This window comes from Mugil cephalus, chromosome 22 (genome assembly GCF_022458985.1).
Source record: "Mugil cephalus isolate CIBA_MC_2020 chromosome 22, CIBA_Mcephalus_1.1, whole genome shotgun sequence".
NCBI classification, from domain to species: Eukaryota; Metazoa; Chordata; class Actinopteri; order Mugiliformes; family Mugilidae; genus Mugil; species Mugil cephalus.
This window is the reverse complement of record NC_061791.1, coordinates 7,112,429-7,138,623: the sequence shown is the minus strand read 5'-3', so window position 1 is coordinate 7,138,623 and position 26,195 is coordinate 7,112,429. Positions and strand designations below refer to the sequence as shown.

At 43.4% G+C, this 26,195-nt stretch overlaps 1 protein-coding gene across 1 annotated transcript in view; it reads left to right on the top strand.

Annotated features, from left to right (window-relative positions):
- Positions 1 to 1,903: 1,903 nt before the first annotated feature.
- The window catches only part of snd1 (staphylococcal nuclease and tudor domain containing 1), a 168,152-nt gene continuing 143,860 nt past the window's right edge, over positions 1,904 to 26,195 (top strand). Inside the window, exons 1-10 of the mRNA XM_047575138.1 lie at positions 1,904 to 2,164; positions 4,840 to 4,989; positions 6,261 to 6,381; positions 6,494 to 6,575; positions 12,401 to 12,561; positions 14,514 to 14,605; positions 15,241 to 15,399; positions 15,491 to 15,597; positions 16,132 to 16,222; positions 21,612 to 21,716. Of these exons, the coding sequence (XP_047431094.1) occupies positions 2,093 to 2,164; positions 4,840 to 4,989; positions 6,261 to 6,381; positions 6,494 to 6,575; positions 12,401 to 12,561; positions 14,514 to 14,605; positions 15,241 to 15,399; positions 15,491 to 15,597; positions 16,132 to 16,222; positions 21,612 to 21,716 (1,140 nt within the window). The 5' untranslated portion in view covers positions 1,904 to 2,092. The remainder of the gene's footprint in view (positions 2,165 to 4,839; positions 4,990 to 6,260; positions 6,382 to 6,493; positions 6,576 to 12,400; positions 12,562 to 14,513; positions 14,606 to 15,240; positions 15,400 to 15,490; positions 15,598 to 16,131; positions 16,223 to 21,611; positions 21,717 to 26,195) is intronic.

The window sequence follows — 26,195 nt, the reverse complement described above, 5'->3', positions numbered from 1 at the left end:
CAGCATGTACAGTAGCACCTGAGTGGATCTGTATTTCAGCACAGGAATAAACCTGTATACACGGCACCATAAAATTAGACTGTTAAACTTGAGTTAAACATGCGTGGATGCTTTTATAACCTCGTGACAAAAGCTCAACAACAGCCACTTCAATAAGTGAGAAAATGAGGTGAATCACAACACACTGTGATTTATTCATTTATTCAATCTCAACGTGACTAAACAAGGAAAGCCACAACGGCAAACTTACTAAGCCACCTTTTATATATTTTACTTTAATTTGTAGAGTATAATCCAAGTTGCTGCGTGCGTCTCTGTCAAGCCCCGTGCATATCTGCAACAGACACTTGCTTTTGGATACGTACACTCTCCCATTGTCTCCGTCTGCTTTTTCTCATACATAGTTCATTGTAATCATCAAAAGTCACTCCTTCTGGGAATTAATGTCAGCACATCAAAAGAGTCGTGGCATACAAAAACTTCACAGCGCATTTGGCCTGCAAATATTTAGAGTAGATCCCCTGGGCGCAAATGTTCTGTTTCAGCAAGGCCTTGCTTCCCACACACACAGACACACTTCAATCGGTTACTCTCGGTCACATCTGGAAGCTGCCAAGTATAACTGAGCAGTTTTGTTTTTTCTTTTTAAATATATGTCTGCGTTTTTATCTGGTGCGTTGCCCTGTCTGCGGATTTCACTTTAACACCGATGATGAAATTGTGCCATTATAATAGTCATGTTTGTTTATGAGAGAATAAATAGACAAACGCGTTCTGGGTGAACATAATTAGTCCCTGGAAAATGGGAATCAATGACAATAATGGTTTATGGCTTCAGGACAATTCTTGATGTCTTATTGCTGATGTATTTTCTGGTTCTTACTTATTGTACTGAGAGCCCCAGCAATTTAGTTGTGTGGGAATATTATGCAGATGTTTTATGGTCAGATTTATCTATAGACATCCACACTGTGAACACATAGTCAGATGAATTAATGGTGTGTTTTAGCCAGCTAAAGATATTATATTTTAACTATAAGTGAAAAATAATGCAATCCAGATTCTCATAATTGAAACTATTATTCAAATAAGTTCACCTTTCAACCCTTTATAGAGCACCCACTTTATTTAACAATGAAATAGTTTCATAGAGTGTTATTGTAATTGTAGAGTATAAGAATATATATATTTATTTTAAATTAAGTTTTCATTTAGAAAATCAAGATGAATTAACTTACTATATATGGTTTCTCTGCTCTTAAACAAATGTAAACATGTATTTAGACCATTAGAACATAAGTGCTGATTCAGGCACTCAATATACACATTGTCACATTAGACACCAGGCCGCTTCTCACTGGTAACGTATACTCAGCGTTCATGCAGAGGTGGACCTTGAAGACCACATTTCACCTGAGAATGTTTCCTTGATCTTCTGAAAACCACATGTTTCTAAACCTCACTGAGAAGCACACGGAAGCAATTTAAAATATGTGTGGAAATGACCATATATATTCCTTGCCCCATAAAGGGTTAAATGTTGCATTCGGAAGCCATTGATTATAAAAGAGAGTTATAGTAAAAGTTAAAGTTACACATTGTTTGGGATCAAATGCAACTATTAAAAACAAAAAAGTAATGCTTATTTGTTTTTTTCAATAGCATAACTTTGAAGAGTACAATTTATGAATGCAGGTGCATTATCTCTCTCTCGGCAGTGATATTAATATCATGCGAAGTTCAGGCGCAAAAAGTTTTTATTCCGTGGCACCTTGAATGCAGCATTAGCTGTGTTAACGCTATGCTGACGTGTCGTAGCGCTTGCCCCGGAAGTCCTCATTTCAAGTTGCTTACGCGGTCCACAGGCGTCCTCGTTCGCTCCCATTCATTCTGCTCCCCCCTGCCAGACCCGGAAATATTTTTTAATGCGTGTGTACGCATGGCACAGTGTGTTTCCGGTATAACGTGTGTGTTGATCGGTGTTCAGTCTTTTTCTCTCGGCTTTCATTAGAACAGTCGCTCTCCGCAGAGTCCCAGCTCCCTCACCTGGCTACCTACCCCCTCAGCAGCGTTGTATCTCGTACCGGTGGACATGGCATCTGTTTCAGGACCAGCTCAGACAGCGGCTCCGTCTGCTCCTCTGCAAAGAGGGATTGTGAAAATGGTAGGAACAGTGACATGTGAATGTGAGGGCTCCCCTACGTGAGTCTAGAGAGACAAGACGGCTAGTTAGCTCAGTTAGCCAAGAGCTAACGAAGGCTACACTAAGCCGCGGTTGTTTGAGAACTTCAACTAAACTTATTGCTCTTTATAAATAACATTTTCTCATTCAGTGCCAGTGCTGACATTACGTTACTGACAACTGTCATGAACGTTCAGCCTACCTGGTGGCGGTAGCATGCCTGCTAACGATAGCTGGCTAGTTGCTAACATTGCTACCCTGCTAATAAGCTGATATTAACTGACCCAGGCACTTCGTTGCCTTTATGAGTAATTAAAACTTTATATATTTCTGCGAATGCAAATAGAATTGGCAGTTATTAAGCTGACTAAATTCCGCTGGCAGTTTTTAAATTTATATTTGCCAATAGGCAAAGCTGGCTGGAAACTGAAGTAACTTGTTAGCTGCTGCGTTAACAGATGTTTAGTTTCTCAGCTAACTAACTAGCAGCTATAGTGTCGTCAAGACTGTGCACAGTCCGTGATAACTTTCATTTACAAGACAGGTTCCTCGTCTGTGTTTCAACACCGTGTCAGTTCCGTTTAGCAGAACCGTAAAACGAACTATTTTATCTTGTTGGCCGCGCGCAAACGAGCCAACACGAAGAGCTTCCATGTTCCGTATAGCGTTTTTGTTTTTATTATCACCGTCCGTATCTCCCGTGCGCTCCACGGAGATACGCCGGAGTGGTTAAAGTGCAGGTTAATAATGTACAGTTTCAGACTGTGGTGGTATTTGAGCTGTTTTTCCCTCAGTAAAAATCACAGCCAGAGCATTTCCTCCGCGTGCCGGTTAAAACCAACCACGGCAAACTGACACGTAGCTACAACTTTTTTTTGCCCCCTATAATCTCCCACTCATCTCGGCTGTGGCCAGTCTCTGTTCGTTTCCATATGTCACTTACACCTCTTTTATTTTGGGATATTTTCAGCGTGGCTAGTTCACTCACGAATATAAAGTTAGTGCACATTTACTCCAGAAATGCATTTGCGTAATATACCTAAAGTAGGTCCAGACTTGTCTCTTCTTCCAGGAAACTTAAAGTGTGGCTATTACACTGAAAGGAAACGATAGGTTAAACTGTTATAGATCTTTTCCGCTGCCTGCGTAGATTTTTCTCAATGTGATGGAAATATCTGACACACACAGTCACTTGCCAGTTCATTAGGCACGCAAGTGACACAGTCCTGCGCTAAATCTGTGTTTTCATTTTGGATTGGTTCTGCTTTGTAGTGCTATTGAACCATGTTTGTTGTTTTGGCAACACCTTTTAAATCAGAGGGCTAGGCTAAATCACCAAAACTATCGTGCCGCTCAATGAGCTGCCTTTTTTTACTCTGTTTAAACATGAGCTGAACGGCCTAAGTGTCACAAAGAGGAATTTCGTGCAGGACCGTTACATACAAACACGTTCATTTTCACATTTGTATTTTGGCAAGTGCGTGTGTATGAAATGAACCCATATGTAATAGTTGCAGATGCAACTTATTAATTACCTTTGAGGGAAATTGACACTTGAGTTGATGGGATTACTGTGTCGATCGTGATCATGTGTCGGCTGCTCCTCAGGCCTTGAGTGGTGTTTATTCAAGTCATGCCATTTCGTGGGCCTTTGAGACCCCAAAGCATGAAAGGTTGAGGACGACTCTCCCGCTGACGTCTCATTGCATGTCTGCAATCGACATGATTCTTTTTGCAGAAATTATTTCCAGCACGAAAAGTTGCAGGATTCATGGGAATTCAGCTCGAAGGAGTTTGTATCCCTGTTCTTTGAGAAAGGGGATCAGGGGATCAGGGAGTCAAACAGGGCCGCGTAGTACCGTCCAAGTGGAGCTTGGCCTTTTTGTAAACAAAAGTATGAGTTGCCCTGCTTTGCTTTTGTTTGTTCTTTGTTTTTCCCCCCATGGCTGTGAGTAGCCTACAGCTACACACCTTCTCTTTGGCCATACTTGGAAAAGGGTTAGTCAGTTAGCGGGGGGCACTAGTGATTGGAGTTTATCTAGCCCACATCTTAGATCAACAGCGCACAGTGATGCTCCCTGCAGACACGCTGGAGAGTCAGCAGATAAAGGCTGTTTGCTCAGATTCGCGTAAATGCCATGGTTGTCAAACCCAAGAGTGGGTTATCCTTTTTTTTTTTCTCCTTTTTTTTTTGTATTTAGCCATGTTATCAGGTGGCGTAATCTCACCTTGGGTTTGAATGACATACTGTCACCATGGCAACGTGTAGTGGGAAGTTGCCTCCTAGCTGTACAACGCTTGTCCAGGGTCCTGTTACATCTTCTGAGACTTTGCCTTTTGAAAACAGCTGTAATTTATGTGTGTGTGTATGAGTGTATATATATATGTGTATATATACACTGGTGATATATACATATATATCGCCAATTTCAAATTATATGTGTGATCCTCCTGTAGAGTTTAGACCTATTAACACTTGATTCAAGTACAACGTTTTAGATGTACATTTATGTATTACATTGCCTAAAGGACTGTGATGAATAGATTTTAAGAGGCGGTACAACCTGCGTTTAATGAGTGAATGACGAAAGCACACACTTGACCTGCTGAATCATTTTTTCCCCAATTGAAACTCCTCCTCATTCTCATCTCTTCAGGTCTTGTCAGGCTGCGCCATCATTGTTCGGGGCCAGCCTCGAGGTGGCCCACCCCCAGAGCGTCAGATCAATCTCAGTAATATCCGAGCCGGAGCCATGGCCCGCCGAGCCGCACAGGGCCAGCCTGACCTCAAGGACACCCCCGATGAAGTGAGTGGTCACAACGTATTTATTTATATTGGTGCATGTGTGTTGATGTCATATTCCAATTTATTTTTTTTTGAAAAGTTGTGAGAAGAAATTTATTGGAATTTGCTATTTCCCATTTAGCAAATGTTATATTCCAGGTAAGCAATGTCAATAGAATTTAAGGCTCTGGATAACACGCCTGTAGCGTGACATTTTCTTATCACACCTTTGAAAACTTTAAGTTAATCAGGTTGTTTATCATAGCCAGACTTCTGTCTGTTCTGCTGCCCCTATCTGTCCCAGTTTGAATCGTGCAAGACTCAAATGTCTTCTTTTTATCTTTCAATATGCTTTCCAATTTGCCATTGTCAGAAATGCCTTTTTCCTCTTTATCAAATGAAAAAAATCTTTTCAGATAAGCTCAGACATGGTTTTGATATTATGTGGGAAACGGTTAGTTTCAGTTTTGTTTATCAGTCGATCAATCTGCCGATCATCGCCTTTAGGTCTGTGGGACATAGATGATGTAACCTGCACATAGCCCATGCCAGTCGTGTTAATTTTTGTTACTACTTCGTGCCTCACTTTAAATAATGGTGGCTGAAACTTTTGCCGAAATCATACAACTGTTTGTATCTCTAAACCTCCTCAGTTAACATTTCCTTGATTTGTTCCATCTTTATTGATCCAAAACAATTGGTTTGAAAATTGCAGAAATGGAGAAGCGCTTAGTTAAATTGCTGTGGAAGTGCACGTCCGCTACGGCATTGAGGTCCACCGTGTTAAATTGACTCCGAAGCCTAAAACGCCTATTAGAGCAACCATACGACCGTACATCACAGACAGGGCGTGTGGGACGACCAATAACGTGTCAAAAACAATACCAACACACAGTTCTTGAGACATCAGCTGTGCGCTTCTCAGAACGACCTACAAACTCATTTGGCGCATTCTGGCGCAGAAAATCATTGACTGGACATTTGAACTTCACCCTGGGTAATTGGATGGGGGGGCAGCTCCACAACACATTAACCAGCTAGCTGTGGATACTAATTTCCCATCATTACAGCAGACCATTATGTCTGTCTGATGGTTGCGAAGAGTCAAGAGGGAGCCTTTTCCCAGAGTTCACCAGCTGTGTGGGGCTACAATTTTGTCAGAAAATATTGAGAATGGGGCGTCTCTGTAAGCAGTATGTCTCTACTAGTTGTTAACTGATATCAATGAGCAGTTTTTCGCTGACTTGATTTGCTGTGGAAGTTTCAGCTCTATTAATCCTGTCTGTGTTGCAGCCATGGGCCTTCCAAGCCAGAGAGTTTTTGCGGAAGAAGCTGATCGGCAAAGAAGTGTGCTTCACAGTGGAGATCAAGACCGCCCTGGGCAGGGAGTACGGCATGGTCTACCTGGGGAAAGGTACAGTACCAATGATTTGGATTTTATAGTTCGTCATAATGTGGTAATTCTAAGTTTTCCTTGCCTGCTGCTGCTGGTAAAACTGATGCATTTCTCTGGCTTTTCATTGCAGACACAACAGGGGAGAACATCGCTGAGTCTTTGGTGAACGAGGGCCTTGCCACAGTCCGCAGAGAAGGAATCAGAGGAAACAAGTATGACTTTATTTTTTTTTCTTCTTTAATGTAACGTGAGATGAAGTACGTATAGGTAGAAATGTTTGCAACACATAAAACATTCCCTCTACACAAGAACATTGAGACATTTTGAGGCAGCTTCTGGTGAAAGTTTTCATTTTGTGTAATTTTTGTAATGTTAAAATTTAAAGGTTGACTGGTTATGTCACCATTTTGCCATTTAAGGAAGTGGTAACCTTGCTCAGTGCTGACTGGGGCAGAAACGAGACAAAAAAGAAGAAGGTTGTGGAGTCTGAGCTTTGTGGTAGCTTATTCACAACAAGATGATGATTGTTCCTTAGAAGCTAGATTTGGAGAAGTTGTTGTCTTATTGGTGACTTCAAAGGAATTTTGACTCCAGTGTGGCTAACTGTAACTGGGCTGACCAATGAGTACAGGCCTTGAGAGATAAACTGATCAGCCACGACATTATGACCACTGACAGGAGAAGTAAATGACATTGACCATCTTCTGACAATTCAGTGTTCTGCTTGAAACTGGAAACTGTTACTTGGACATGGAACACCCATCTAGAGCAGAGCAGACGAGAAAATTCTGATCGAGTATCTGTGGTATGATCCACAGAGGCCCACTCCCCTCAACCCACAGGACCCAGACACCAGCTTTCAGGCTTGATGGTTCTCTCGGAGTTGTAGCTTGTGTCATGTTTTGGATCGGTCTCGCGAGACTAGTCATGCGAAACAAGACCGAGGCGAGATTTCGCATTTGTCACGAAGCCACAATTTGATCCGTGGGCACGCCAGACCTCAACTTTTTCATTAAGCGCGAGTCTGATATCCTGATAAATGCTTTCCCTCCAAAGCTGTTGGCTCGGTCGGCGCGTTGGATGTAATTTTGGACGTGAGAGCTTGTTTTAAGTTTGCAACACTGCGTGAGAAAATCATTTTTCAGCCACATGATGTAATGTTCTGCTTTCTAAAGCTTACATCACTGCAACACTGGTAAATCTGCGGGGACTGAATACACAAGTCCTCAATTGGTGGACTGTAGAGAATTGAGACGGAGCCACGGTTTCCCAGATGGTGGCAGCATTACCCTGCTGCTACAACGATGTCCCTCTGAAACTCCTCTCTGCCACATTGCCCCTACGCAGTAATCCCCTAAATACACTCGCACACCCAGTGCTATATGACAGAGTGCTGTATGTCCCCCCCAGTGGCAGTATTTGCACATTACACACATTACAAGCAATTTGACTCATGCTGCTACATTTCTATGTTCCAACATGAACAGAGATGATGTGAATGTTTTGCCACTAATGACCCATTTCAAGCATTTGGCGCAATGGCCCAGAACAAGCACTAATGTAAATGATGCTTTAAGTGTAAGTTGGCATCATTTGGCCAAAAGGAGGGGGTGGGCATTACTCAGCGAGGACTTGAGGCTTTAGTCTGTCCCTCGGCGCGCTACCCTCCGATATCATTACTCCTCGTGATTGGCTACGTTGATCGCGCTAACTATGATGTGATGGTAATTGCGGAGGTGAGGGTAATGATGATGGCTTCGGACAGCGCAGTTAAACATGTGTTCAGAAAATCTCTCGGCTCAGCCAGTTCACAAATGCGATGGCCGGGGCCAGTTTACGAGTGCTCATCAGTGCAACATGGAAGACTGTAATTTTAAAAAAAAAGTGTATTTTATTTGAATTTTTTGTAATGGTTCTTACCAGTTTTTGAGGAAAGTGAGTCATCTTGAAGTAGAACCATATTCACAAAATAAATAACAGTGAAGAGATTAAAAATATATTGGCTCTTATTGAGAACTAAAATGGCTTAAAATACTATAAACGATAACATTAAAACCACTGACCGGAAAAGTGAAAGGACAGGAAACTTTCTGACCTGGCATTCGTGTGGATCTTACTTAGACATGTACCACCCACGTAGACCAGACCAGACACCCCCACCCCATAGCATTGACACTCCATGATGGCTGCAGCCAAACACACACAAACGGTTTAGGAACAAGCAGCTCAAGGTGTTGACCTGGTCTCCAAGTTCCCTAGATCCCAAACTGGTCAAGTATCTGTGGTCTGATCCGCAGAGGCCCCCTCCCCTTAACTCATAGCACCTAAAGGCCCCCCCAATTAACAACATCCTGTTTCCAGACACCACGGGACACCCTCAGGCCCATGTCCATTCTCTGACTGTTGAGACAGTTTTGGAGGCACAATAATTCCTACAATATTACGAAAGTGGTCATAATGTTATGCCTGATCAGGGTATATACAACGGACCAATGGGAGATTTCTTTGTGATATCTGTCTTCTGATATTTTTTATATATTTACGGTCCATCGTCAATAGTTGGTTATCTGCATTGACTGTGCAGAACTCTACCACACTCAATTATTAGTCGTTTCCATCTGAAAGTAGACGCAGGAACGTCTGTTTTTTTCATCCACCTTATATGGAAAATGTGGAGCCTTTTTTTCGTCCTCTGAAGTTATGATCCTGACATGTGTGTGACACAAACATAATGAAATTCTTGTAATTGTTAATCTGGTTTAATTGCTCCAAGTGAATGTGTCATGTCCTGTATGTTATAGTGTGTTATGCTGCCGATGACCCCCCTCTCCCCGTTTTTTCTTTTTTCTCTTGACTTTAGAAATATAACGTGCTGTGTTCAAATGCGTCTTTTCCCTTCATATTGCAGCTGTCAGCGTCAGGCAGATTTATATTTATTTAATCACAGAGATGAGATTTTTGGTTCGCAGTTGGGAGCTTCATCATTTGACAGTTTCACTTTGACTTGATCAGTCGTAAAAAAAAAAAAAGAAAAAAAAGTCTGTCCTCAGTGCTGAGCCATACAGGGACGCGCTCATAAGTCTTTCCTTTTCAGTCCTGCGTCTCAGTCTCTGTCACTTAGTCCGAATCTGCAAAAATGGTTAATCCATTTGCGGAGACGGCTAGACCCCGAAAATTGGACCGAATCCACCTTTCCTTCTGAAAAATTAACACGCGCAGGGTCTTGACTGATGGGTTTATATAACGCCCGCGCGCTAGATCAGAGGGGAGCTGCATTAATGCGGGAACAAACTGCGCCTGATAACCCCCGTTGCTTCTTTTTAACCGGCTCCCTAGAGGAGCACTGGTTGAGCACTCTAAATGTCTAGAGGATGGACTGTTTCTTTTTTTATTTATTTTATAAATCAGAGCCTCACCTAGGGCTGGGCAGTATTTTTCAAACTTCTAACGGTATCACCCCATACCACAGTGGTTTTTTTCATGCATAATCACGTGTTGACAACATTTTCTACTAGCTGAGAGAAGGAATAATGCAGTAGTAGAAGGATGGACTATTTTACTGTGATGATGAATAAATATTGCAGCATAATCCCACACTTCATTCACACGACAAAAAGAATTAAATGAAGATGAAATTAAGAAACAGGGACAATTACAGTTTCATTCTGTAATCTCAATAGCAAAGCCACTGGCTACCGTAATAATTGTAGTCTGTGCGCAACATTTTTTTTCCTCATTCGTTAAGTTAAAGTTGGGGACAAACAGTGTCTCATGGCGCAGCCTTCCAAACGGTATGCTGGTATATTAAAAATTCATATCATAACAAAAAAAAAAAAACACCCTATTTGCTATGAGCCGGTATACCGCCAAGCCCTAGCCTCACCATTTACTAGGAGTGGGACCCTTCCAATCGAGCACACTGAGATACATGACTTTTTATGCTCTTCTTCAAACTGTTGAAAGACCACAGGGAACTCTAAAACTACTTACCCAGGTTCAACATTTTTGAATGTATTTTTAGTCGCCCAAGGGAGACACATGGAGATGAAAGATGCAGCCTACAGCATGTTCAAATATAAGGGAATTGGAAAGTTCTCTCCTTGGCCCTTGTTCCTCCAGCAGACTTGCTCGGCTTTGCACTTTCCTACCCATCAATATGTGTTTTGATTTGAAGCCGTGTGCTGGCTGACCTAAAAAAGAAACCAGTCTATTTGGAGACTTGGATAAGTTCACTATCAGCCGCCTCCACACATGAATATACATATATATATATATATATTTTTATCTTAACCAATCTCAGCACATGATTTGTTTTTCCATCTATTCAGCCTCTTTACAATGTCTGCTTCTCCTTGATTGCTTTCTTAGTTTCCCTCAATGTATCTGTGTAGCTTTCAGTTCCCCCGTTTAATACTTAAATTCTAAGTAGCTTAAACGCTATTGGCTTCTTACAGAAAGTTTCACCATTGTTGCTCAGTAAGCAAGAAACCGCTTCGATTCAGTTTGAAGTTGGTAGCGAAATCAGTGTGTTGGGAGGGGAGGGGCTGAACTTCACTGCATTTCGGGCCTGAGCTCAAAAGCCCAATTAGGAAACACGCAGCTGGAGAGCCGGCCACGTGTGTGTGTTTATGTGTGTGGCATTTTAATTCAGAGCCACTTTGTTGCCTCTCCAAAAGCCTTCTCTTTTAGTCAGTAAGATGTGAAAAATTCAGTTTATGCACTGTTCATTTTTTTTTTAAAAAAAAAAGCGTCAGTCACCGTCGTAGGTTCTGTACCAATTGGGCAGCCTTTGCTTTTTTTGGGCGGGTGGGGGGGACAAAAAGCCTGCTGGCCATTTGAAGTTCTGAATAATTACAGTTGTACAAGGGCCCTCAAAAAGCATTAAGCATCACAGTTTAGGGAGCCAGCATGGAATTAATTGTGGCGTTTGTAGCCAGCTGCGTGGTCGCCTTTGAAGGAGCTGTCAAACATGGTTATTGTCTTTTCACCAAAAAAAACACTCTGATACGTTTTAAGCAGTTATAATTTTGTCATCAGCTGGTTACCAGTGATTCCGCAGTGCAGTCTATTAAGAACACTGCTTCATTAAGCTCTTAATTGAACAAAGCTGGATCCAGATCAATCTTGTGCTTATTCTGTCCTGTATTTTTAATTAGCACTTATTAGCAAACACCTACAAAGCTACAGCCGTTGCTTTTTCGATGCAATTATTCCAACTGCAAGCTGCTGATTGAAATATGGCTTTAGACTCTGCCTAATTTTTATTCCAGCCAGCATAAAAGCAATTTCAAAGCATTAACCTTAATAAAGGCATTGACTGTACAATCCACCCATTTCTGCATATTGGATATAGCGTATCTCTCTCTAACTGGTGTGAAATTAATTGGTGCTTGTGAAAAGACGGAGCGGCGTTTTTCAAGCGGGTTGCCAAAGAGGTTTCATGGCACTCCGAGACATTCGCGTATTTGTCGAGGCCGTTTGTAACCTAGTTAAACGCCGTGTTCAACGCAAGCCATCGTACCTTTAAAGTCGAGCTGCGGTCCTAAACACCTGTTTTTTTTTTTTCCTTTGCCCATAGCCAGTATGCAGCTGCCTACGAAGGTTTCAATATCGGGTTCAGTCAGCAGCAGGTTTCAGTAGTAGCCAGGTTTCATGCAGCTCAGTTGCCGTGGCAATTTTGTTTTGGTTTCTTATTTATGCTGCGAATTTAAATTTTAAATGTCTGTCAAAAGTAGCACGGAGGAAGTCGGGTTTCCCCGCAGTATTCACAGCCTTCACACTGTGGTTGCAAGTGAGTTCTTCTAGAGGACATGGAAAGACGAAAAATATTTATAGCACACTTGCATTTATATTACATTCTTAGTTTTAAAAATTGCATTAAAAAATTTAGGTTGGAGTCGGTTGTTTCTGAAGAAACATGAGTGCGTTAAACCGCAGTTACATATTGTTTTTATCACTGTAACAGGTGTCTGGAGTTCAATTTTACATGACTCACTTTTATTGTGTTTTAAACGTTTCCTTTCATTTGTGTGTCCAGCCCAGAGCAGGCCAGACTCTGTGAATTGGAGGACCAGTCAAAGTCATCCAAGAAGGGCATGTGGAGCGAGGGCGGCGGCACACACACCATCCGCGACCTCAAGTACACCATAGAGAATCCCCGCAACTTCGTCGACTCCTTGCACCAGAAACCCATCAATGGTAATGAGTTTGGCGGTGATGGGGAAGGGGGAAGCGCATGTGTGCTGATAAACTCGCAAGGAGAAAGCATTACACTTTGCATAAGCCTGCGTTTTCTCCTAAAAGCCAAATTTGCAGTCTCCGTCAAAAATCCACTGTTTTCGACTAAAGATATTTTGTTCTCGACATCCACTTCACGACCCGTAATGGCACACATTGCGTCACCCTTCACCGGCTCATTCCTTCAGTCTCTCATCTCTGTCCTACTCGAGGTGTAATGTGCCACTCGATTTATTTCCAGACGACTGCCGGTAACAGCGGCTCAGCTCATTTCACTAACCTTTAATTGAATGGGAAAATGAACAAGGGGTGTCTATTTTTTTTTTTTTTTCCTCTTTCATTTCTTGTTCGCAATTCGTGAGAGGCATTCAGGGTTAGTTTGAAATTGGAAGCAGCAATCCAGATGAAGTGCTTTAAATGTGCGTCGAGTTGCTGCGGTTGAAAACTAGAATACCAATTTCCCTCTCATCCGCTTAAGCTGCTGCCTCTCCCCATAAACACAAACACACATATATATGCGCACAAGTTAGACTCGGCGAGAGAGCCCATCTCAGAACACTGTTTAGGTGTGAAATTTCTTTGACTCACATCCTCTAGCAGTTACCTCAGAAAGCTTTCCAAATAAATTGACCTTGCCTCAAAGCCTGTCCTAATAAACACAGAAGGGTCTGAACTATAAAGTGCTAGTAAAATTGCCCAAAAATCTGCCTTTGAAAATTGTCCTTCATACATTTCAAAGCAAAAAAAAACAAAAAATATGGTTTTCTTCGCAAAGATAAATTACTAGGGTCAGCATGAGTTTATACTGCTTATAAAGTATGATAATTAAGTGATATTTATACGTATTTCATCTTTCACAAATACAAAGTCAAGTATTTTACATCAATAAAAACAATGTAACATTTGAGGTTACATATTTAAAATACAGATAAATAACAGCAATAACAATAAAAGCGATACTCAACATCTGGTACCAAAAGCTTGTCTGAATGTAAATGGTTTCAGTTGCTTAAGGTGTCACTGGCGTCTACATATTGCAATGATAAGGAGAGAGTTTTCCATAAAAATGGGTTGAGAAGCTTAAAAAGTATGGTTTTCTTGATTTTTCTTATGAAAAGGAGGATATGAATTATCATCTCAACCTTGCTCTCTTTAGCAATGTTCCTCAGCTGTAAGAACCACGAGCAAATAAACTGTCTGAGATGTTTTCAAAATAACCTTCGAAATCTTTTTTTGACCAAACACTCAACAACTCAAACTCAACTCGGCAACAAAAAATGCTCTGTTTTTGAGTTATATTTTCAGAAGCAATTATAAAAGCTTTTTTCTGAGGTCCATTTAACTGAAGGCTGTCAGCGTTAAAGCTCTCGATGACATCAAATATATATATATTTTTCATTTCAAGTAAACAAGTAACCTTATGAGAATTAAAGGAGCTGTACAGCTGAATATAATCGGGCCAAAAAATTATGACTGGTCTCACTAATAATCTGTCCAAGAGGAATCTTATGGGACCTAGCACAGAACCCTGTGGAATACCACATGACAGTGACGATGTACTAGGCAGGTTTTGCCTGTCCAACAGGAAGCTTATAGGACCCAGCATAGAACCATGTGGGATACCACACAACTGTGGCACTCTACAAGACAGGTTTTGCCAGTTTAGTTCTGAGTCCACTAGTGCCACTAATTAGCATTGCCATCATAAAGATGTTGGTGCTAGTGCGGTTTCTGTTAAATGAAGTTTAGAAAAAGGCCCCATTCTTTGATAATTCTTTAATAATTTCCATTTCATTTCTTTTCTTTTCTTCAAAACTTGAACATAAACATGTACTACACTACAGAAGTAGGTGCAGAAGTTTCTGTGGACGTGTCCTCAAACGTTTTGACATCGTGTTCTTTCCTCCCCTCAGCTATCATCGAGCATGTGCGTGACGGCAGTGTTGTTCGTGCCTTGCTGCTCCCCGACTACTACTTGGTCACCGTCATGCTGTCTGGTATTAAGGTAATTACCACTAACTGTCTGCACATGAACTGTTTATTAATTTATTTATGTTTTATTGTTGGGTGAGTGCAGCAAGTTGTTATAATTAATGCATAAAAGACTAATTGCAGGTACTTACAATAGAAAAACGCCATGTTGGGAGCGTTTTAAACTTTGCTGTCACATACAATATTAAAAAAAAACTTTTAACAGTCCAGTGTTGTAGTCCTGGAGTCACTTCCTTCAGTTTGTTTGTTCTAGCAGTGTCATATCCGCGCCACTAAATTTCCCCATCAATCTCTTTCGCCAAGCCCAGCTTTGCCAGTGGACCACTCAAGATAACTAATCTTTTTCATCTCCCACTTGAAGATATTACATCCATTTCAAGGTGTTCTTTGTCTCATTGTTCACAGGCTCCTCATTGTGCCTGTTGTGCTTATGTCTGTCTGGTCTTTTCTCCCACTCTTGAAAGCAGATTACAGATGGCATGTTCAGCAAGGCGACATTGGTTAAAGGGGATAGGAAGAGAAATAAAGAGCTCGTGTACAAACGACTACAGTTGCTGGTTGACGGATGGAAAATGTAATCTGTTGACTGGGACATATTTTAATGCATAGATATGTATTGACTGAGGCAACTTTTTCTTTTATCTTCAGTGTCCCACATTCAAAAGGGAAGCAGATGGTACAGAAACGCCAGAGCCTTTCGCAGCCGAGGCCAAATTCTTCACTGAGTCACGTCTTCTCCAGCGAGATGTTCAGATCATTCTGGAGAGCTGCCCCAACCAGATCATACTGGGCACCATCCTTCACCCGGTAAACCGCAGGAATCGGCACCTAGTTGTCGCAGTGTCATTAAAAATATCCTTATCATTTAATGACTGTTCGTGTTTTTCCTTTGTCTCAGAATGGTAACATCACAGAACTCCTGCTGAAGGAAGGATTTGCCCGCTGTGTAGATTGGTCCATGGCTGTATACACCCAGGGAGCCGAGAAACTCCGAGCTGCTGAAAGGTAATAAGTGTTCATTGAAAACTGAACTTCTTGGCCATGTCTTCTAAAATAGCTGTATAGTGTGACACTAAAGATTACACAGGAAATGAAGGACATTCATCAGAGAAATCTTGAAGGTTCCTAATAAGCATATCGGTGAGCATTTTAGTCGGTGACGAGCCGTCTTGTCCGATTTAATTAAATTCAGATTCTACTCGGCTAACAGAAAAGTGTAGGAAGCCAGTTTATCGAAATACAAGATTAATATTGGAAGTACTCACTGATTTTTAAAGCACTTAGGATAATTTGATAAATGGACAGATGTGCAAGTACACACATGTAATCCATTATAACATCAGACACACAACCTTACTCTATACTACTGCAGTCATACTGGTTTTCTGCCATCATGCTACAGTGACTGTAGGCTAATCATTTGCTCACTTTAATGAGCTTTTTTTAAAGTGTTTTTCAGCCAACTGGTTCATTCATAGTCACTTCATTAAACCTTTTTTGTCCTATTATCTGACTGATGTGGATTTTGTTCTGGGCCAGGTCGGCTAAAGAGCGCAAGGTCCGCATCTGGAAAGACTACGTGGCACCCACCGCCAACTTGGACCAGAAGGACAGACAGTTTGTAGCCAAGGTGAGGTCTTAAAATGTCTTTTATAAGCTGTGACCAATTTGTGAACGCCTGCCTCTGCTTAATTTGATCCTAATGCCACTTTTTTTTGGCTTTTAACTTCCACATGGATTTTGCGCTTCTATCCATAGTCTCAGTTTATTTTTAAACAGTGCAGAGAAAAAAAAAAAAACTTGTTGAGTATAAACCTTTTTGCATGTCATGCACACATTGCCAAATATGAATAAGACTTGGCTTCAGTGCTAAAGAGAAGATGGCTGTTTCCTTTCCTTTCACCATTTGACGTCTGCTGCGGCATTTCTAATTTTCTTTGCAGCAAAAGCACGCGCATTTTGTTATATTTTCCTGACACTTCTTATTTTTTCCCCCCTCCCCACTGAATAAAAATAAAATATAAAAATCCCATCAGTGAAGGTACGAGGAATGCTTAACAGCAACCTTGACGCCATCCCCAGGCAAATTAGGACCAAATCGCTGGCGCATGCTGTAGCAGTGACTCAGAATGACACCCAAAAGCCAAGAACTACAGATATTAGCTTTGTAGGTTATTGGCCGGGGCCTCGAGAGATGAGAAGTGCCCTCAATATCAAGCACTGAGGGGGTTGCAGTGCCTCCTGGTTGTCAGCATATATGGGTTCAAACCAAGTAAGACTCACTCCTTGATATATTTTGTTACAGCCAAACTGTTTTGTCACAATGAGATGAAATGGTTGTTTTAATGTAGTAAAGCAACTTCTAACCTTAAAACATTAGCTTTAAATCTGGTCCTCTCTGTGAGCTTTTTGATGAGTTGGAGCCTCCCTTCAGTTGATATACTGTATATTCCTCTGGGAATGGGGAAAAAAAAAGTTTAATGCCTTCTTATAGTTTCTTTTGTCTGTGTTTGCTCCCTGAACTTTTAAGACCCTGAAAAATTCATGGCTAGCCCGAGGGTTACATAAAAGGTGTTGCTTGTGCAATGTGCTTACAGAATGAATTTTGATAAACTGCATACGCATAAAGAAGGCACAGAAAGAAACCATGTGTATGTAGAATTTTTTTTTTGTCCTGAGTCAGTTGAAAAAGGCCGGAGAAGGGATAAAACATTTATATTATCAGTGTGAGCTGCTCTCAGATCTCTTGGAAGCCTCCTTCAATAAGAGGGGTTAGATGTGGGCATTGTGGGAGGGAAGGGAACATTTCAGTGGTGAGCTCAGAGGGGTTGGATGGAGGGGTTGCACAAAGGCTAGCAAAAAATGAATGTTGGGGCTTAAAGAAGCAACCAAAAGTACATTTGCGGGGGCACATTTTCGAATTTTGTTTCGGGTTTTTTTTTGGAGCGATGGTTAAATTTTGATGCCTTTTTGGTATCTGTGGAACACTTTCTCCCCCTGTAATCACAGTTTCCCAAAACGATCAGTAGGAGAGGTTTGTTTTGGATTAAAAGCCTTCAGGCAACTCATTGGACACCGCTCGGGGCATGTGGTGACTTCTCCCTACTATGTAAAGCCCCTATGCAACATTGATCATTGCCCATCGGATTGTAGCAGACAGCTAGTCGCTAGTGGACATTTAAGTCAATGGTTGCACTAGAAAAACCTTTTCTATACTAACTTTTACTCAAATGTCTCCAAGTGAGACAACAAACACATAAAAATATTGTTAATATTTGGACGGAGCCACCTTTTCCTTGTGCCAAAATACTGTAGACGCCATTACCGGCTCCATGTGGGTTCAATCAACAACCAGAATGAGACAATCCATACTTGTGTGCTCGTCTGTCTGGCTCGCTCTGTAACCACGCCGTCCAAACACTGTTGGAGCCGTGTTTTCTTTGTCAGTCGGGTTAAATTTTATTTCCACTTCCTGCTTCAACAGTGGAAACTGAAACTTTTGCCGAAATTCCACCAAAGACGAGTCACGCAAATGTTTGTGTCTCTCTGAACTCTTCAGTTCGCCTTTCTTCGATGCGTTACCCAATCAGTTAGAAAGTTGTGGAGGGGGAGAAGCAGCTGGAAATACTAAAGCGGAAACGTGCTACCACCAAGCGGACCAATCGCATCTCTTGTGGTCTGTAGTTACATTTCAGGGAAGGTGCAATTACGGCACCATGGTCTGCGTTGGGTATGCGCTGTTGCTGTAGCTTCAGGATCAACTTAAAGCACAAGTTTAAACTATAGACATTGTTTCTTAGCCATGAACAACCGAGAGATCCCTGTATTTTTGAGTTAATCATCAGTATGAGGTCAACGTATTGGTCGTCGCCTCAATACCGTCCCTCGTCACATTGCTACCAATCCGTTCAACGTGTTCCAACGTCTTGCAAAGTTGCTGTTGCCGTGTTGTGAAAGTTGGATCATCCTAAAACAATCCTTCAGAAGTGGCTGCGAGTTGTGACGGAAGGCGCCAGGTTGAGCCCGCAGCTGGTTGAGCCGCTCCGAAAGCTAAGTACATATCGGGCAGACTAAGGTTACTCAAGCCTGTCATTGCCGCTGTGCGCTCGTCCCCCGTGACATTTGTCGGCACCCAATACTGCAATGCACCGCCTCGCGCAAGGACACATCTATCCATCAATCCCATCGTCATACACTCCTCCCCTCTCTTGGTCCACTCCACTTTTCACTTCTTATTACCTGAGTGATGGATAGAGTGGAGAGGCGCAGCAGGTCCAATCCCCACAAGTCAATCCCGCTGACGCGTCTTCCTTTTTGACTGTCTCGTCTCTCTCTTCCCACCTCTGCTGGGACTAAAGACGCGGATGTAGGCCGCGTCCCAGCAGTCCCTTCTTTCCCCCCGGTAACGGCTGACTTGCGAGACGATGGACAAAAGGTGACGTGGTGTAAACCCCTTCACCAGCCTCTCATCGCAAGCTTTTCAGGAAACGCTTGCTCCTTTTGCGTATTTGTCTATCTAATCCTTGAGAAAGCTGCATCACAAAAGAGTTGGCAGTCATTTAAATACATTTACAGACTTATAGTAAATATAAAGTACAGTTTAATCCTTCAAGAGGGAAACATGACACTAGGGTGTCTTTCAAAAGTAAGTCTGACATGCCCAAGGTCAGACAACTTTAAAAGTCACTTCTAGAGATGATAATGAGAAGGGATAAATTTGGTTTGTGCTCCATTTAAAATCCGTCAAGTTGAAGGGCAATAAGGTGAAAGTCGGTCTAGATTCTTGGTACCTAAAGCCTCCCGCACCCGTCAGCTACGATTTCATTCATTTTCTCCACTCGGAGCCAACGCTGAAGTGTTTGCCGCGCCGTCAAAACGCAGCTAGTTTGCATGAAACCACCTCACTGAAGAGGCAATCGTATCCGCTGGCGGCACGGCGAGGATGAACCGAGCTGGATTGGGGTGTTGCGTTTGAGCGAGGTGATCTGAGTCCTGGCTCAACCCACGCTCGGCCCTGGAGGTTAAAACCAACTAAATGGTTTGGAGTAACAACCAACACATTCTCTGGCGGTGGCCAAGATCCTCCACACACACAAAGGCTGATCTTGGCCACTGCAGATGTCATGCCGCGCGTGGACAGAGGGTGGCAGTAGATCCCCACCTCTGGAGCCTCGGATGAGGCCAGTGAGTCATGCTGCCAGCCTGTTTGTCTTCCCTGCCTGCTCGCCCGACCCTCATGGCAGCTACTTTCCAAAGACTTCTTGCTCTATTTTTTTTTTTTTTTTTTTTTTTCTATCTGCACCGCTCCATCTCTTCCTCTGTCTCTGTTCCTGTGATATTTGCTGTGAGATTACACTCTGTCTCTCTGGCTCGCTCCATCTCTTCTGTTCCCCTGTCTCGGTGCATGTTGATCTGTCTTCCCTCGCCGCTCTCATCTCGCCTCCTCCGGCTGATAATTAGCCAGTAAATGCTGAGCCATTTTTATTCTGCTCCTGCCACATTCTTTCTCTTGCACTTTATTTACTTGGGCAGGCCACAAAATGACCTTGTTACAGTGCGAATTTGTGTAGGCTGGTGTGTGTGCGTCGTCTCCGTGCGTATGCATGCTCCCCCTCGCACTTACCCATTACACCTCTCCCCTTCTTCGTCTCTCTCCCTCCTGCTCCCTATGTCTCTGCATCTCTCCCACTCAGCTCAGTGATTAGTGTATGATGTATTTTGGCTGCAGTTGTGGGCAGCCTATTTAGCATGTGGGCTGGTCTAATTTCTGTTCTCTGGTGGCAAATGCAATGGCAGTCTGATTTGTTTTCGCAGAATAATGAATCTCCCGATGAGCCTCATGCGCCGGGATTTGTGTCAGCGATATGCGCCGGGGGAAAAAAAAAAAAGTTTCTCTCGGTTTTTTCGGTTGTTTTCGTCGTTGCGGCCGAACTTCAGCTCGAGCGCGTTCGGCTCGGTCCGTGCGGCCCCCCCCCCCCCCGATAAAACCGCCGGCGCTCGCTTCGAGGGCTCAAACTCGAGTGCGGTTTGAGTGATGACGAGGCCGTTTAATGCACGCGTGGGTGGCAACATGTGTAGGGCGATTGATTTCTCAGTTTCTCGCAAGTGGCCTACTTAAAGGCTCCCGGTTTGGACGCCTTCTCCATCTCAATCACGCTATACCCCCAATCTGTCTTCTGACTTGGGAACAGGCACATAGAAGTGCACTCTGTGCATATAGACTGCGTTGAGGCACAGGAGTACACATTACCTTGAGTGTTTAATTTGCGGCGTTTCCAGAGCTTTTGTCGTTTCTTCATTGGAAACGAATGCGTTCGTCGACAACTGTTGCTTTCAGCATCCGCACGTGTTTCTGAACTGTTCCAGCTATATTCTACAGTTGTCCCATTTGAGGCAGAGAAATAACATTTAAATGCCAAACATAAATTAACCCGTGTGCTTAGTTACACTTGTAAAGGTCTCCAAAATAAAACGCCGGCAGCAAGAAGTTGCGCGGAGAGCAGCGCGACGCTCCGCTAGTCCACCTCTAACGGTGCGTTTGTGTCTTATAGCCTTTTTTCTCCTGCACTCTGCCTCCCTCTTCGCCCCCTCCTCCCCTTTTCCTCCCCACCGCTGCCAATCCCCCAGACGGCGAAACGTCCTCGCCCTGTCCTCCAAACCTCCACCGGCCTGCTGGGAGGCCTTAGCTCGCTTACTTACTCAGTCACTCAAGGACCGCTCTCTCAGCTCTCGCTCCGTGCCTTCTGCTCGTGACGGCGCACAATCTGCAGTGTCACTCTCCTTCCACCTTTTTGAATAGATCTCTACCTCTCCGTTTATCCTTCACCTGCTCCTGCACTCCCCAGCTTTCCTTCAGACAGTCTGCTCAACAAAAGCAGACTTTTTTTGCTGTGTGTGGGGGCGAGGGGGGGGTTGTAAATCCCCAAGAGAGTTTTACAAACGAACCTGAAATGTGATTGAGTTTTGTGTTTCGCTCTAACCAACTCCCTCCTCCGTTTTCTGTTCTTCTGTTTGCGTAGGTGATGCAGGTGGTCAACGCTGACGCCATGGTGGTCAAGCTCAACTCCGGAGAATACAAGACCATCCACCTGTCCAGCATCAGGCCCCCCAGGATTGAGGGCGAGGTACAAACGCACCTGCGTCTCGTCTGCTTGTCTGCGTGTGTGATGTGAAAATGTGAGCCAATGTAGCCGTACGTAGCGGTGGAGCTTCGTGCTCTTTGTGGAAGTTGCATAAATTATTCTCGAGTCCTCTCCTCCTTCCTTGCACACTCCCTTTCTCTCTCTGACCGTGGAATTAATTCCGACCACTTGGTGGCGCCCCTGCAGTTGGGGGGCACATGCAGACGCGGTGAAACACTTTGCACACACCCAGTGGTTTGCAGCACTGCAGAGAGTGAGGAAGATGGATCGATTTCTTTTTCTTTCTTTTTTTTTTTCTCCCTTCCTCCCCCCGTTCGCCCACCACACCCCCCTCGTCTTTCTTCTAAGACCGTGAAAACACATGCGCACATGCTTCCGTGCATATTGTACACTCTGTGACGCCGGGGGGGAGTGGGGGAGAGATGCACGGTTATCGACAGAGTAGACGCAACGAAAAAGGTGGACGCGTCAGTCTCCTCATCAGTCACGTCCTTGGGAGTTTATTCACTGAGATAAAGCCATATTCGTCACCGAAGATGACACACGCGTGCTCGGTTCGTACGCTTGTTGGCATTTTCCTGCGCAAAAAGAGCCTGAAAGTACCCCTCCTGTTGGCAGGAAAGTTTCGGTGTCGCACCAACCGTGATTGCCCATATAAGATGAGCTCAGCGTGTCACGCTGCTTTGCCGTTAAATCAATTTCTAAGCGTCACGCGTTTCCCCATCTGAAAGGTACGAGACAAGACCAGGGTGGGGTGTGTGTGTGTTTGTGTGTGTGTGTGTGGCTTCTGTTGAGGCAACAGCTGTAAAAGTCAGTTTGCAGAATGTCTGCAATTGCTGCTTTATTTTTTTCCCCCACTCTTGCTTTTAGTGTTTTTATTGACTCCCTCTTTCTGCGTTCTTCCCGTTTCATTGTGTACTCTTTCCTATCATTTCCCCTTTATTGTTGTCTAGTTTGGGTTTTTATTCTCGGCCCTCTCTCCTCTGGCATTGTTAGTCCCTCTCATCATTAAAGCTCTACTTTGTATCTCCTTCCCTCTGTTCTCTCCTCCTCTATAGCCACTTTGCACGTCATAGTCAGATTTTTGACCCTTCGTGCATCTCTCCGTCTTCTTCCTTCTTCCCACCTCCTGATTTAGTTTCCCACACTTTTCTCCCCGCCTCCTCCGATCACATTTTGCGTCACTTTTCTCGTCGCCTCTCTTTATTGTCTGCCGCTCCGTCCTTGCCCGCGCCAGATGCTTCGACAGTATGTGTTTTGTGCTTCATTACTCTGTCGTATGTTCCGGGGAGCCTTGGAGAGCGGGCCCAGATGTGAGCGCTGGTGTGCGTTGTGCTGCCGTTACGTTAGGAACAGTGTTGTATAGCTGTCATCGCTCTTCATGCATATTTAATTGTGCAGTTGTGCGTCTGATTTTTTATTTTTTTTTTTTTTGTGCGCAAACCAGTCAGCTTGGGTTACAGGCCACTGAGACGGAAGTGTGTGTCAGCCCAATTTTGAGATTTTTTCTATTTTGCTTCATTAACACGCCTTATATCAAACTAGTTTAAAAAAAAAATGAGGCAAAATTCACATTTATGTATTAATTTCACCACACTTTGTCTATATTGCACCGCTAAGTTACTCCAAAATTTGATTAAAGTCAGCTTTCTAAACAGCCTCGTCTCTACCCCGGCATATGAGGTACCATTGTGAAGCTCTTTTTCTTCTACAGAAGTCTGTCCTGTCCAAATATGGTCATATCCTTTGTATTGACAACCAATCGTGAAAGTAGAAAGGCCGAGCTGAAGTTTAACTCGATTTCTGACAACGTGATTTTGTTCAAAGGCGTCCAGGTGACCAGATATTCTGCTGGTCTTTATCAATGAGGGACATTTAAAAATGCAGTGAAGTCTTTTTTTAAGAAGAAAGTTAGAGCTCAAATTAGCAAGAAAGGTCAAAGAAAAGACGCATGAAGGAGAGGAGAGGGGAAGTCAGACTCATTTCAGACTCTCACTTGAATGAACTCATTCAAATTTAATCTGATAAATTAGATATTATACATGTTGATATGACTATATGATATGTTCTGAAGGATTTGAGTAGATTTGGTTTTGGTACATAGAGGTTTCCAATAAAAATGTACATGATTTTGCAGTGTAGAAGTTTAAATGCCATTTTTCTCAAAATTAGTTACTCTGCATACTCTAAGCCAGACATCTCCACTTCAAAACTTCAACTTCAAAACTTTTCAGATCGTTTCCTAATTATATTCTGCAGGTATTTACAGAGGGATATTTTCATCTATCATTCAGAGCCTGATTCATGTAACATTTTACTCCTAAAAACATGGTAAAAAATATTTTTTTTGGACTTTTTGTTGACAGTGTTTTGTGATTTATGAAGTGATAAAAAGAGATATTCAAAACCCTCTTGGTAAATACCTGGAAGTCTAATATGTTAACAAAACGAAACAAGAATTTTGAACCTCGCTTGAGCCATTATTCAGATTTCTGTTCTGGAAATGTATGCAAATGAGCGCACATTTAAGCATAACTCCTCGTTTCCGTATTTAAATATAAATTCACAGGAAACCTGTACTAGAAAAAAGTGTTCATGTAAGTAATCAACTGGAGAACTTTCATGATGACATCGAACAGTTAAAAAATTTCACCCTATTCACCTGTAGTGTCTCGCCTTAAATGAAACTTGATTATGCGTGATTATGTAATGTATGTCTGAGCTGTTAGCAGCAGCAGGGCCGTTCTTTTTTTTTTTTTTTTTTATATGTGTGCGTGTGGCTGTCGGAGCATTGTTGGAGGTGGCGTTGCTCATAAGCTGTTGCTTCATTTTGTATTTTAATAAGGCTTGTTCATGCCACCGCTGCTGCTGCTGCTGCTGCTGCTGCTGCTGCTGCTGCTGGTGTTGTTTGTTAGCTAGTTATTTCTGTCTGCGAGCTAAAGAGCTGCCTGCCTGCCTGCGACGCCGTTGGCTCCGCTTTGAGGGCTTGTCGCTATGGCAGCAACGCGGAGTTGTGATTCGAGTTTTGCCCAGGCTGCTGCGACGGGGCCCTTTTTTTTATTTAATTTATTTATTTATTTATTTTTTGAGCACGAGGAAGAGCTTTGAAGCTTCTTAACCAAACAGATTTTTATTTTTCATGCGCGCAGGTGAGGATTCTGCGTCTGCTCTCGTTTGCCGGCTGCCTTATGTCTGACCTTTTTAATTAGCGGGTTTGTTACCTTACATCAGCAAGGGAACTCCCATTTCATGCTCCGTCCTCACTCCTCCGCAGATGCTGTAGTTCCCCTTCAGTTACTAGAAGCCGTTCCGGATATCACTGTTGCGTGGATGAGTTTGAAAGCCACTAAAAATACCGTGCAGCGCCTGCAAAGTATTTGCAAAAATATAAATAAATGAATAAAAGACAACCCTTGAGGGCTTCAGGTTGGTGGTGAGATGTTACAAACCGTAGGGGGTGAGTCTTACCTTCAGGTCAGGAGGAGAAGGGGTCACAGCAGGTATCTATCCAGAGGCTCTACGCGCACACACATGCTGACATCATGTTGGCTAACGTTGTCACGAGTGAGCTGGCTCCTTCCTTACAGTGCGGCGGCAGACAGACACAAAGACCTCGTCACGGTTTGGAGCGCGCGCAGACATGCTTGGTTAAGCCGCATTAGCCCGTGTCGGGCGGCATCTCGGAAATTGGCGTCAGAGGGCAACGCGGGCGCGTTTTCTCGCCGTGTGCTGTGCACATGTGCGCGTGGAGGCGCCGCAAACGCGCAACGCAGAGTCAGAAATCTGCCGACGGTTTCGTGCGCGTAAACCGTTCGTATACGAGCATGCGCGCGCGTCGTATTCTCTAGAGGTCTGTGGGGATTTTCTTGTGCCAGTTGTCATTAATATCTCTGTCTCTCGGAACGTGTGTGTGTCTGTGTGTGTGCACCGTCGGACTGTGCGTTCTGCAAGCGAGGCCGTTTATGTCTGTGTGTGGGTGTGTCAGGGTGTGTGTACTGTTTGGGAGTACGGAGGCCAGATGCGATGTACCAGGGCACTGATGAACTGTGACAGTTCCTGCCAAGCCCCTTCTCCTCCTCCTCCTCCTCCTCCTCCTCTTCCTCCTCCTCCTCCTCCTCCTCCTCCTCCTCTTCCCATCTCCTCTGGTTGGTTTTAGTCTCCAAACGCCACGTCCCCCCCCCCCTTCACCCATACCCCCCACACCCTCTCATGACTACACTAATTGTGCTCGGACTGACGGATTAGCGGACCAATGGCGTCCGCCTCGCAGGAGAACACGGGACCCAAATCCTAATTTTGGTTGCCCTCCTCCCCAGTGTCACCGCTGTGGTAAATCTTCAAATGTGAGTTATTTTAAGCTTGGGAGTTGGAGTCAGCTTTTTCTCCCCCCACCCCCTTATTTCTTTATTTATTTATTTAACTCTCCATTTTCTCTCATGTGCAGCAAGACGAGGCCAGTGT